This window comes from Panthera onca, chromosome A1 (genome assembly GCF_046562875.1).
Source record: "Panthera onca isolate mPanOnc1 chromosome A1, mPanOnc1 haplotype 2, whole genome shotgun sequence".
Lineage (NCBI taxonomy): Eukaryota > Metazoa > Chordata > Mammalia > Carnivora > Felidae > Panthera > Panthera onca.
The window spans coordinates 21,554,995-21,567,701 of record NC_138339.1 but is presented as its reverse complement, the minus strand read 5'-3'; the positions used below and the strand labels follow the sequence as shown (position 1 = coordinate 21,567,701).

The 12,707-nt window shown below is 33.5% G+C and overlaps 1 protein-coding gene across 2 annotated transcripts in view; it reads left to right on the top strand.

Annotated features, from left to right (window-relative positions):
- Positions 1–11,870, top strand: part of CDH9 (cadherin 9) — a 136,066-nt gene extending 124,196 nt beyond the window's left edge. For both annotated transcript variants that reach the window (XM_078444577.2, XM_078444580.2), the window contains exons 9-12: positions 147–268; positions 5,511–5,628; positions 5,747–5,998; positions 10,941–11,870. In XM_078444577.2, the coding sequence (XP_078300703.2) occupies positions 147–268; positions 5,511–5,628; positions 5,747–5,998; positions 10,941–11,428 (980 nt within the window). In that variant the 3' untranslated portion in view covers positions 11,429–11,870. The remainder of the gene's footprint in view (positions 1–146; positions 269–5,510; positions 5,629–5,746; positions 5,999–10,940) is intronic.
- Positions 11,871–12,707: the final 837 nt, after the last annotated feature.

Below are 12,707 nucleotides of genomic sequence, written 5' to 3'. Positions count from 1 at the left end.
TGTAAGCAAGCTGAGATATTCATCAGCAATCCAATTGAGAAAGTGAATACCACATAAATGATCTGTTGCTAAGTTACAAATGGGGAGAGTGGTGTCACCGCTTCTCTGTAAATGAGACTGAAGTCTTACACATGTTCTTGTTGCAGATAACTCAAAACAAAGTAGCCACATCCCTGTATTCATCAGAATTCTAGATATAAATGACCATGCTCCGGAACTTGCCATGTACTATGAAACATTTGTTTGTGAAAATGCAAAGCCTGGGCAGGTAAATAAAATCATTATAAACTTAAATTTGTTTTTTCCTGTTTCCAAAGGCAGGTACCATTATATTAATTCACTTGAACAAATCTTTTTTTTTTTTTTCATGCAAACTATTGCCATTCCTCTTTGTCACCTGTTTATCTCCCCTTACCAGAACATTCACAGTGATCTAAAAAGGTAACTTTTGAAGTGGTTTCTATTATGGATCCCATGATATATTAGAAAAAGTTGTAACATATGCTTTAATATATATACTGGTATATAATAAATATCTATACATATAGATCTATCTATCTATCTATCTATCTATAAGAAATAGTTTCTACCTGGATTCATAATTATGTTGAAACTGAGTTATATTCAAGAATAGAATGGATATTTGCAAATGACATATCAGACAAAGGGCTAGTATCCAAAATCTATAAAGAGCTCACCAAACTCCACACCCAAAAAACAAATAACCCAGTGAAGAAATGGGCAGAAAACATGAATAGACACTTCTCTAAAGAAGACATCCACATGGCCAACAGGCACATGAAAAGATGCTCAACGTCGCTCCTTATCAGGGAAATACAAATCGAAACCACACTCAGATATCACCTCATGCCAGTCAGAGTGGCCAAAATGAACAAATCAGGAGACTATAAATGCTGGAGAGGATGTGGAGAAACGGGAACCCTCTTGCACTGTTGGTGGGAATGCAAATTGGTGCAGCCACTCTGGAAAACAGTGTGGAGGTTCCTCAGAAAATTAAAAATAGATCTACCCTATGACCCAGCAATAGCACTGCTAGGAATTTACCCAAGGGATACAGGAGTACTGATGCATAGGGGCACTTGTACCCCAATGTTTATAGCAGCACTCTCAACAATAGCCAAATTATGGAAAGAGCCTAAATGTCCATCAACTGATGAATGGATAAAGAAATTGTGGTTTATGTACACAATGGAGTACTACATGGTAATGAGAAAAAACGAAATATGGCCCTTTTTAGCAACATGGATGGAACTGGAGAGTGTGATGCTAAGTGAAATAAGCCATGCAGAGAGGACAGATACCATATGTTTTCACTCTTATGTGGATCCTGAGAAACTTAACAGAAACCCATGGGGGAGGGAAAGGAAAAAAAAAAAAAAAAAGAGGTTAGAGTGGGAGAGAGCCAAAGCATAAGAGACTGTTAAAAACTCAAAACAAACTGAGGGTTGATGGGGGGTGGGAGGGAGGGAAGGGTGGGTGATGGGTATTGAGGACCTTTTGGGATGAGCACTGGGTGTTGTATGGAAACCAATTTGACAATAAATTTCATATATTAAAAAAAAAAGAATAGAATGGAAATACATTACTAAATAACACATGAAGTATGAACATGAAATTGTTCTGTGTTAGTATAATGGGAATCAAAATAATTATCTTGTTGATTACATTTTCCTCTTTTAATCTCTCAGGCAAGACATTTTGGTTTGATAATTATACTTTGTGCTTTTTCAACTTTAATCTTATTGAGATAAAAAGAGACTGTTTGTACAAGAGTTACAAAGTCCTCTTGCAAAGTTCCCTCATATATAAGATATCTCTAAAGTAACTTTAAGCAACTGCAGAATATGTTCATTTTTGACACTAATATAGTATTTTACAAATGATAGTAACCGTACAAATTTCATTGAAGGAAATTTTAACAAGTTAACTTTTAAGATATTTTTTAAGGAAAAAGTGGGTGGGTGTTAAGAATCATATATAATTTCATCATGTTTTTTATTTTATTTTACTTATTTTTTTAATATTTATTTATTTTTGAAGGAGAGAGACAGGCAGAGTGTGAGCAGGGGAGGGGCAGAGAGAGAGGGAGACAGAATCTGAGCAGGCTCCAGGCTCTGAGCTGTAAGCACAGAGCCCAACTCAGGGCTTGAACTCATGATCTATGAGATCATGACCTGAGCGGAAATCGGATGCCCAACCAACTTAGACACCAGGCACCCCTCCATCATGTTTTTTTAAACACAGAAAATAAAAGTGAAATACAGTCTTTTTATTCCAATAGAGATTGCAATGGACTAAATGTTCATTTGAAACCCTAACCCCCAGTATGGAGATAGAGCTTTTAAGGAAGCAAATAAAGTTAAATGAGATCATAAGGTTAGGGCTATGATCTGAAAGGATTAGTGTCCTTTAAGGAAGAGACAACAGATAGATCACTCTCCCTCTCTCTCTTTTTGTGGGAAGAGGCATTGTAAGGACGTAGCAAGAAGGCAGCTGTCTGCAAGCCCGAAAGAAAGCTCTCACAGACCTTGATCTCAGACTTCCAGTCTCCAGAACTGTGAGAAAAATAAATTTCTGCCATTGAAGCCATCCAGGCTGCATAATTTTTACGGCAGCCCAAGCAAGTAGACTAAGACAGAGATATGTACCATATTCCACTTGCATACACAAAAGATAGAATTGGGGTATTCTTATTCTTATTCTTACTTGCCAAAAAAGCATCATTACATAGTTATCTGGATTAAAAATTGTTTTTCTTTTTTCACTTTGCAACATGTAATGGACATACTCTCAGTTCAGCAAATGATTATTTTTAAACCGATGCTGAATTTTTACAGCATAGCTATACATTCATTAGTTTATTCAACTACCCACTTAAAATGGAAATTTGGTTTACAAACAAAATATTAACTCAGCAGACAGCACTATAATGAGCCTTATAGTACATTTATATTTATATCCTACCTGGTATTCTTTTCCTTTGATACAACCTTCAAAGTAGGAATAAATTTGATATGTAAATGTTCATCAATACCTCCAAATAGTTGTCTAAATATGTCATATATCTAGTGGATGACTGCCTATTTAGTGGGCAACACTAGATTTTAAAATGTCTACCGAAAAATAATATCTCATAATAATTTTAACACGGATCCTCCCAACATTATTTGAGCTGAACATTTTTCATAAATGTGTGGCCATTTTCACAACTGTATGAGTTTCCTAAGGCTACCATGAGAAATTACCACAAACTAGAAAGCTTAAAACAGAAATGTGCTCTCACACAGTTCTGGAGAATAAAGTCTGGAATCAACGTGTCAGCAGGCCATCCCCTCTCTATAAACTCTAGGAGTAGACTCTTTCTTGCCATTTCCTAGCCCCTGTGAGTGCCAGAAACCATTGGCATCCCTTGGTTTATAAGAATTACTCCAATCTCTGCATACACTGTCCCGTGACATTCTATCTGTATCCCTATTTCCCTCTTCTTATGGGAAAAATCCAGTCATTGGATTAGGGTCCACACTAATTCACCACGGTTTCATCTTAACTTGATTGCATCTACGAGAGCCTGTTTCCAAATAAGATCACATTCACAGGTACTGGAAATTAGGATTTGAACATATGTCTTGTAGAGAAAGAAGTCAATTGACAACAGTGTATAGATATTCTTTACTCATTTGTCTATTAATATGCTTTTCATGTGAGTAATTGATATGTATTACAAATTAATATTTGATAAAAATAACTGATCTGAACTAAAAATTATTTTAATAGATACTATTAGTATTAAAATTTCTGTCGTTGCTTCTATACCTGACACATAACAATTTGCTTGTTAAAAGTAACAAGGTTAAAAATGTATTTTAAGCTACGGATATGTATTCTCTGTTAAAATATGCTTAAACAATGGCTGATCTAATCACTTCAAGAACTCTGCCGTATAACTAGAGGACCTACATTGTTTATGATTTAAAATATTGCTAAATATCATGGGGCGCCTGGGTGGCTCAGTCCATTAAGCGCCAACTTCGACTCAGGTCATGATCTCGTGGTTTGTGGGTTCAAGTCCCACGTCGGGCTCTGTGCTGACAGCTCAGAGCCTGGAGCATGCTTTGGATTCTGTGTTTCCTCCTCTGTTTGCCCCTCCCATGCTCATGCTCTGTCTCTGTCTCTCAACAATAAATAAACGTTAAAAAATAAAATAAAATATTGCTAAATATTGGATATACCATTGCCAATATGGAACAGGAGGTTAAGCAAAAGTGCTGAAGTCTTAAAAGTATTTTTTTCTATGCCATGACCCAATCTTCTAAGGAGAAAATGTGCATTAAATTTCTCTTAATAATTATACACATACAGAAGAATTATATAAAGAAGCGTAAGGTTACATGCCACTCTGTCAATAAAATGAATGAAATCCTACTTAGTATTAAAACAGGAAAAAACATTGACTAGTGAGTCATCAGGTTAGTATGGCTACAGAAGGTTCACAGTAACAAAAACTGTGGATATGCCAAACTACTATGAAATTCCAACAGTTGTTCATCACAGAAGTCGGACTACTATGCCTCTAAGCGAGTGGCGCAACTGTTTTTGTGGAAAAGAAATTTGAAAGTAAGAGTAATTAAGTGGCTGTGATTTCAAGCCACACAGATGGCAGACCCAGGACTAGGAAAACAGGCACCCGATGTGTAGCTTGGTGCTTTTTCCACTGTAAAATGTTCAATAGAATTTTTTGTGTGACCTGTAATTTGCAGCTTCGTCTTCACATGAGGGCACACCTGTAACTTACAGCAAGCACAGCTAAGAGGTGTCATAATTTCTCAACGTCAACACTGATTTTATGAAACCTTAAAAGCATTTATTTGTATCTCTTTCTAAGCTTTGCAAATACCACTAAAAGAAAAAGAAATAAGTTGAATAAACTATGCAATGTGATTGTAGTTATGGTGCCCCCTAGCTTTAAAATCTTTTGCTTTCTGGTATCATGTGGCATATTACTCATTGTTTCAAAACTATATTCATAGTGTCCTTGATCTGTAAGAGTGGCTGTGCTAAGCACTTTTGTTTTTGAAAAGTGCATCTGTTATGTTCTCTGCCTTTGAGACAATCGTTATTTAGTGGAGGCAACAGATTGGTAACCAATTATTATTAAAACACACTGGGACATTCTAACAATGTTAAAAGAGGAGATGTTGGAGTGATTGAATTTTTCTTTAAGGTTGGATATTGCAGCGACTGGGAATCGGACAATAATTCATAGAGGTACCTTGCATGGTAATACTTGATGGACATTTTTTTATCCTTAACTAATTGTTATATTATACAGAACCATAAAAAGCTTTGCCATAATTTCTGAAAATGGGCTCTTTTTATTTATTTAATGTCAGTGATATTTTTAAAACCCAAACACTGATTTAAAATGTCCTATAAAAACAACATGCGTTGCTTTTTCTTGTGCTTTATTTCATTTATTGACTTGGTTTCAGCTGATTCAGACTGTCAGTGTCATGGACAGAGATGATCCTCCCCGAGGCCACAAATTTTTCTTTGAACCAGTGCCAGAATTTCCTCTCAATCCGAACTTCACCATTGTAGATAATAAAGGTATAGAATATTTTTAAAAGTAAAATTATAAGGCCTTACGTTCTAAAATTAAAGACTGGACTCAATTGTTTCCCCCACTTTTTTTTTTCTTTTCTTTTCTTTTCTTTTTTTTTTTTAGATAATACAGCAGGAATCATGACTCGAAAAGACGGGTATAGCCGCAACAAAATGAGCACCTATCTACTACCGATTTTAATATTTGACAATGATTATCCAATTCAAAGCAGCACCGGCACACTCACTATCCGTGTGTGCGCTTGTGATAATCAAGGAAACATGCAGTCCTGCAATGCAGAGGCCTTGGTCCTCTCGGCCGGTCTCAGCACAGGGGCTCTGATCGCCATCCTTCTCTGCATCATCATACTCCTTGGTAAGCTCTGCCTCTGAATGTTCATTTGACTCAAATAAGTCTCTCCTGCACTGTTCAGTGATGGGGCTACTGAAAAGCACACTTCTCTAGAGTGAAAGATTGACATTCTTAACTCTTTATTGAAATTGTTCTTTCGATTTGAAAAAAAATCTAGTTGTCTCTGAGGATAGGACTAGCTTTCTAGAGACGAAAAACAGAGCTAACAGCTCATGCCTTATGCATGTATACACACACATTTTAAAATCTATTTTGTATTATACTGTTTAGTACTAGCTAATCATGGTCACTGTTAGGACATTTACTTTTACAACTGATTTACTTTTTGTATCAACTCCATAAGATGGATACTCTGGTTCTTCTCAAGGAAGACTAAGTAACTTACATAAATTCAGTCATTTAGAAAGTGTTTTAAATAGCGTTCAATATATTAGTCTATTTCAGAATTCTCCTTCTAATCCATTATTCTCAAAGACTACCTTTACAAACAATATATCTAACAAATACCAAGTTACGTATATTAGACACCCAGTTGGCAAATGCAATTAAATTGTCAATATAAGATGAGCATTTTATTGATACAATTTGAACATAGGTGCAAATTAAAGGTTTAAGTTCATTTTTAAAAATATCAGTATGGCATTGTGGTCTACGTAGTCCTGCAGTATTTTCTAAATAAAGTCATGCTTGCTATAGCAAATGTTTGATTTGAGCATGCCCTAACAGGACAACGATTTAATTCAATTAAACAGTTGTTCCACTGTAAAACATTCCCCCCAAAATTGTTTCCATCAAATATTCATCCAAAATGCTTATGCTTAGGGCATGAGAGCCAGCCAAATTTATGTTCCAATGCTCATATGTGCTGGCTCCTTTTCACCGCAAATCCTTTCAAGCAATCTGGATGAAATCCCTCTGGCCAGATATCCTTATGCGACTTCAGTGGGGGATTGATAAAAGTGAGGGGAAAACATTTGTCTCAGTTCAAATGATCCAACTATTTAGAAAAACATTTTTTCAGGGTGCTTTAGAACATACATACACCAACACCAGTCCACATCTCAGAACTGCTGCTAGAAAGTTCAGCTCTTCTGTAAAATATTTTTTGTATTCCCATGAAGTATCAATTTTGGCTTACCTTTCAGCTAAGTGCTACTGATATTATATTGTTTTATTTGGTCACATAGCTCTACTTTCCTAATTTAGGACAACATGGAAATATGCATATTTTAAATTTGACTTTTAAATTTCTATATTAAGATAATACACACACAAAGACACACATGCATACATGAGGAAACAAAAGCGCCCCCTAATAAGCTTACATACTATGTCTTATGACACTACATTGTTTAACAGTTTTTTCTAAGCAGAAATCCTACAAGGCTGTTTCTTTATTTTGAGAACTCAGTCACCTTCCTGCCCTATACAATATAGAAGGCACACATTTCTTGTTTTCCACCTTCCCGACCGACTGCATAAAGATGGAGGGATTTTCTATTATTTTAGTTAAAATTGTTTCTAATTCAGAAGGTTTCATTATCAAAGTTCCTAAAACATTTTTGCTGTGATTTCATCTTTTTAAAAAGTTTTTGTTTGAATTCCATTTAGTTAATGTACAATGTAGTTTTAATTTCAGGTGTACAATATCAACACTTCCATAAACACACTGTGCTCATCACAAGTGCACTCCTTAATCCCCATCACCCATTTAACCCATCCCCCCCCATACACAGTTCCCCTCCAGTAACCCTCAAGTTGTTCCCTATAGTTAACAGTCTGTTTTATGCCTCTCTTATTTCCCATGTTGATTCCACATATGAGTGAAATCATAGGGTATTTGTCTTTCTCTGACTTATTTCACTTAGCATAATACTCTTTAGCTCTGTCCACATTGTTGCAAGTGGCAAGATTTCATTCTTTTTTATGTCTGAGTAATATTCATTGTGTGTGTGGAGATATATATATATATACACACACACATACGTATGTATATATACATATATATACGCATGTATATATATGTATATATACATACGTATGTATGTGTGTGTATATATATATATATCTCCACACACATACATACATATGTATACACACACATACATATGTATACATATATGTATGTATATATACATATGTATGTATATATACATACATATATGTATACATATGTATGTGTGTGTATATATATATATATATATATATATATATACACATATTTATTTATTTATCTTCTTTATCCATTTATCCATTCATCTGTGGATGTACACTTGGGCTATTTCCATGATTTGGCTATTGTAGGTAATGAATTAGTATATTTGTATTCTTTGGGTAAATATCTGGTAGTGCAATGGCTGAATCATAGGGACTTTTATTTTAAACTTTTTGAGAAACCTCCATGCTGTTTTCCAGAGTGGCTGCACCAGATTGCATTACCACCAACAGTGCAAGAGAGTTCCTTTTTCTCCACATCTTCACCAACACCTGTTGTTTGCACACAGTTACTAAATTTCTATAGTTAGAAGAGTTGCCTCTTTGCAAGACAGTGATATAGCATGGACAATAATATCTCAGACCTACCTTTACAGTTTGAAGAAATATAGTTATTAGAGTTTGTCTATGTTACAAGGCAAAGTCGAGGATTAAAACCTGATGCAGGACTTTTTAACTGTTTTAGTTCCTTAGACACCTTGGGAATCAAACTATGGGAACTATTTAGAATAATAAATTAATAATAATAGGATATATAAAAAAATATGTTTATCCAAATTAAATAAGAAACAAAAGCAAAATGTGTTTAATTATTGTCATATGTGCCTTATTCTAGTGCAAGTCTAATGATTATTTAAGATATATCATAACTAAAATGCAATATAAAATATCTATGATTTCTGTTGGTTTAATAGTCACACATACTGTTACTATCACTACAGTACTTGTATATTCTGATATTCATAATAGAAATACTAAATTCCAGTAATAGATTAATAAAAATAATGACATACTTTTTTCTATTCATTATCTTTACCTTTCTAAATTTCATTCACATAACCTCAGTCTAGGGAAATGAAGCAGGTAATTGTGACCCAACAAAGGAGAAAAAACAGAACAGGTTCCAAGGTCCATTTGTGGGAATTAATAAATATTATATTAGCTAAGAACCCTTAATATAATTTGACTATGTTGTTCTTATTTTATAGTAAGAGTTTATAAAAATTTTGAGGAAAGTAGATAATTTATAAATTAATTCAATATTAAATTTATAAAAAAAAACCTTTTTTCTACTTCATGATTCACTAAATTGGTGGATTTCAGATCTATGCTGAGTTAATTAACTTATGTTCATCCTTTAATAGGGGAAATAGAGATATGTCTCATTTTTATTGAATAGTTTTTTGTTTTATTGTCTCTAAGATGATTCTGAATATAGCTCAGCACCCAGAGCCTATTCTATGGAGGTTAACTGAAGATGTTACTAATGATTTTTTTTTTTATTCTTTCTACCAATTATTAGGAGCTAAGGAAAGTGTTTTGGCTGATATGACAATAGCATTGGGCAGACTTTAAAGGAGTTACAAGAAACTCAAGGGCCATGGTGAAGTGTGGTTTCAATGTAAATGAGTTTGCTTTGTGTGATTTCAATACAAAAATCAAGAAAAGAAATGATAGATTTTTGAGCCAACATGTTCTTGTTTTTTAATAAAACCTAAATAGTATTAGCAAAACATTTAGCTGCCTAAATTAAGGAAAAGCTGTTTTTTATTTCTCTCATGCAATGTCTAAGTGTGTTTTGGGAAAGTTTATCTTTATTTAATTTTTAACTTTTCTTATATACAAAATTAGGAACTTGTTCCATTTTCAATGAAAAACTTATATTTTGGAAATTATGTATTTTTTCTTACTTTTAAATGTATTTGTAAATTGCAAAATGTATTTATTTTGCATACAGACATTCATTGTCACATATATGCATATGTTACATTTTAGTAACATAACAAAAATAAGAAAGTATATTTCATGTGGGGAGTTCACAATTAATTTGATAACACAAGTATATAAAAAATAAAATGATACAGCAAATAGAGGGATTACAAATAACAGGTCAGCCAGAAAGTTCCAATGTACTTCTATAAGTCAAGGAAATCCTCAATAACAAGATAATTAGTCTGAACTATCTTTAATCTGAACTATCTTGTAAGATGAGTACAGGTTAAAGATAAGTAAGAATTTGAATTCCATATCAGAGCTTATAGAGTGATGGCTCAGATTTTAGGTAGGCTTTCAAAACCAGGTCCAAAAAGGAATTTAAATAGATAAGAGCTATTAGAAGGATTAGATCAGTAGCACATATATATTTTTGTATATATTATATACACACATATATTGCACTTTTATGTATATATGCATGTATATGAGTGATGTTTTGCATATATTGAGTCATTAAGAAACTATTAAATTATTGCTCAATTTATCTTGGGCTAATAATGAGTGTAGCTTTAGAATTTTAGTATTTTTAAGCAAGTTTGCTGTTGGAAGGAATGAGATATCACATAATTAACAGCTGGCTAAATGAATTAGCCATAACTGAATAAGGATTTTTCAATGCCAGAGCTCTACAGGAGAGTGACTCTTGAAAGTAAATAAATGGACTGTAATATCTGCTCTTTTATCAATACAGGACATTTACTCATTGGCCCAAGGCACTGTGTATTTGTGTAGGATAGTCACTTTTTATCCAAACAAATCTTAGCATCTCTCATACCACACAAACTTCCCTTTCCAAAATGTGCTATATTTAATTTAAACCTGAACCATGGAATCTCACTATTTTCTCTTTGTTGTTGTTGTTGTTCCAAAGGGTGCTATATTTAATTTAAACCTGAATCATGGACTTTCACTATTTTCTCTTTGTTGTTGTTATTGTTGTTGTTATTACGAATAGTTTTAGTTGTGCTGTTTGCTGCACTGAAGAGGCAGAGAAAAAAGGAACCTCTGATAATTTCAAAAGACGATGTCCGTGACAACATTGTGACCTATAATGATGAAGGTGGTGGGGAAGAAGATACCCAAGCTTTTGACATTGGCACCTTAAGGAATCCAGAAGCAAGAGAAGACAGTAAACTTAGAAGAGATGTAATGCCTGAAACTATTTTTCAGATAAGGAGGACTGTGCCTCTGTGGGAAAATATTGATGTACAAGATTTTATCCATCGAAGATTGAAAGAAAATGACTCAGACCCAAGTGCACCACCTTATGATTCACTGGCAACATACGCCTACGAAGGCAATGATTCCATAGCCGATTCACTCAGTTCTTTGGAGTCTCTCACAGCCGATTGTAACCAAGATTATGATTACCTCAGCGACTGGGGACCTCGTTTTAAAAAGCTTGCTGATATGTATGGGGGTGATGACAGTGACCGAGATTAAGAGTATCGTATGACTTGATCCATGTTAGTGGAAGTACGCTTCTTGTTACTAGATTGAGTGGCCTGCATTCTCTTCCTTGGAGGAAATTTTTTAAAAATTGAAATTACAAACAATACGTAGGTGTTGTCTTAGTAAGGGTTTGCTTAATCAGTAAGTTTCTGTGAATGAATATGAATGATATAGATTTTAAAAAAAGTAATAATAACCAGTTCACTCTCTTTGCCTAGCAATCTCTGAACGAAAGTATATCACATCAATAATCAATACAAATTACATAAAAGGCTTTTTGTGCCTTTCCTTAAATATAAAGACTTTATAAATGTTTTCTTAACTGACTTATAGTCACCTTTACTATTAAACATTGTGCAACTGCTTTGTAAATTAATATGAAAATATATCCCTAAAGAAATAGGAATGACTATTACTGCCATATTTATTTAGTTGAAGAATGTCTTTGTGTTAATTCATTCATATTTTTATAAATGTATATTTATATTTTTGTATTTTTATGAAATAAACTAGTATTTATAAAAATAAATATCATTTTATTTACTTCCTAGAAGCAGTTCTGATCTCAATTATAACAGAAATTTTTTACATCTTTATAGACAAAACACAATTTACTCAGGGAAAAAACAGCTAAGTTACTGCATGTGATTTGGAACTAGAATGTAGCAAGACTATAAAAGAGCTTTAGTGTAAGTTATGATTTTTTGTTTCTGCCACTTGAATATGGACAAATGCTTATTCAACCACTGATATCTACCCATTAATAGGATATGAGACCTTTGAAATATAAACTATTATAAATATACTTGTGAATGATTATGGTTTTTATATAATTTTTTCTATAGAATCAGCCAGTGAATTTTATTTGAGAGTATATGAAGTATGTGTAAGAAATGTTATATGTATCAGGGGAAAATATGTAAATCACTCTTTCTCCTTCAACAGAAGTTTTCAGAATGAAAAGGAATAGTTCTGATTTTGTTCTCCTCATCAGATAATTCATGGAATATAAGCCAGGTGACATTTAAAATGAGTATCAACAAACTAGAGGGTTTTTTTTTAATTGAAAACTTTATTGCGTAGATTCAAAGTCACTGTATTTGAGGAAATCTTGAAATAACTGTTGACATGTAGGCTGAAGATTAAAAAAAATTAGGGAATGTGTGGTTTTACTAATGATTGGGATTGTAAAAAAAATCTGTTTTTGGACAGAATTTGGACCCTTTAAGACATGAGAAAGAGGAAGAGAGTGGCAGAATTGTGCATAATA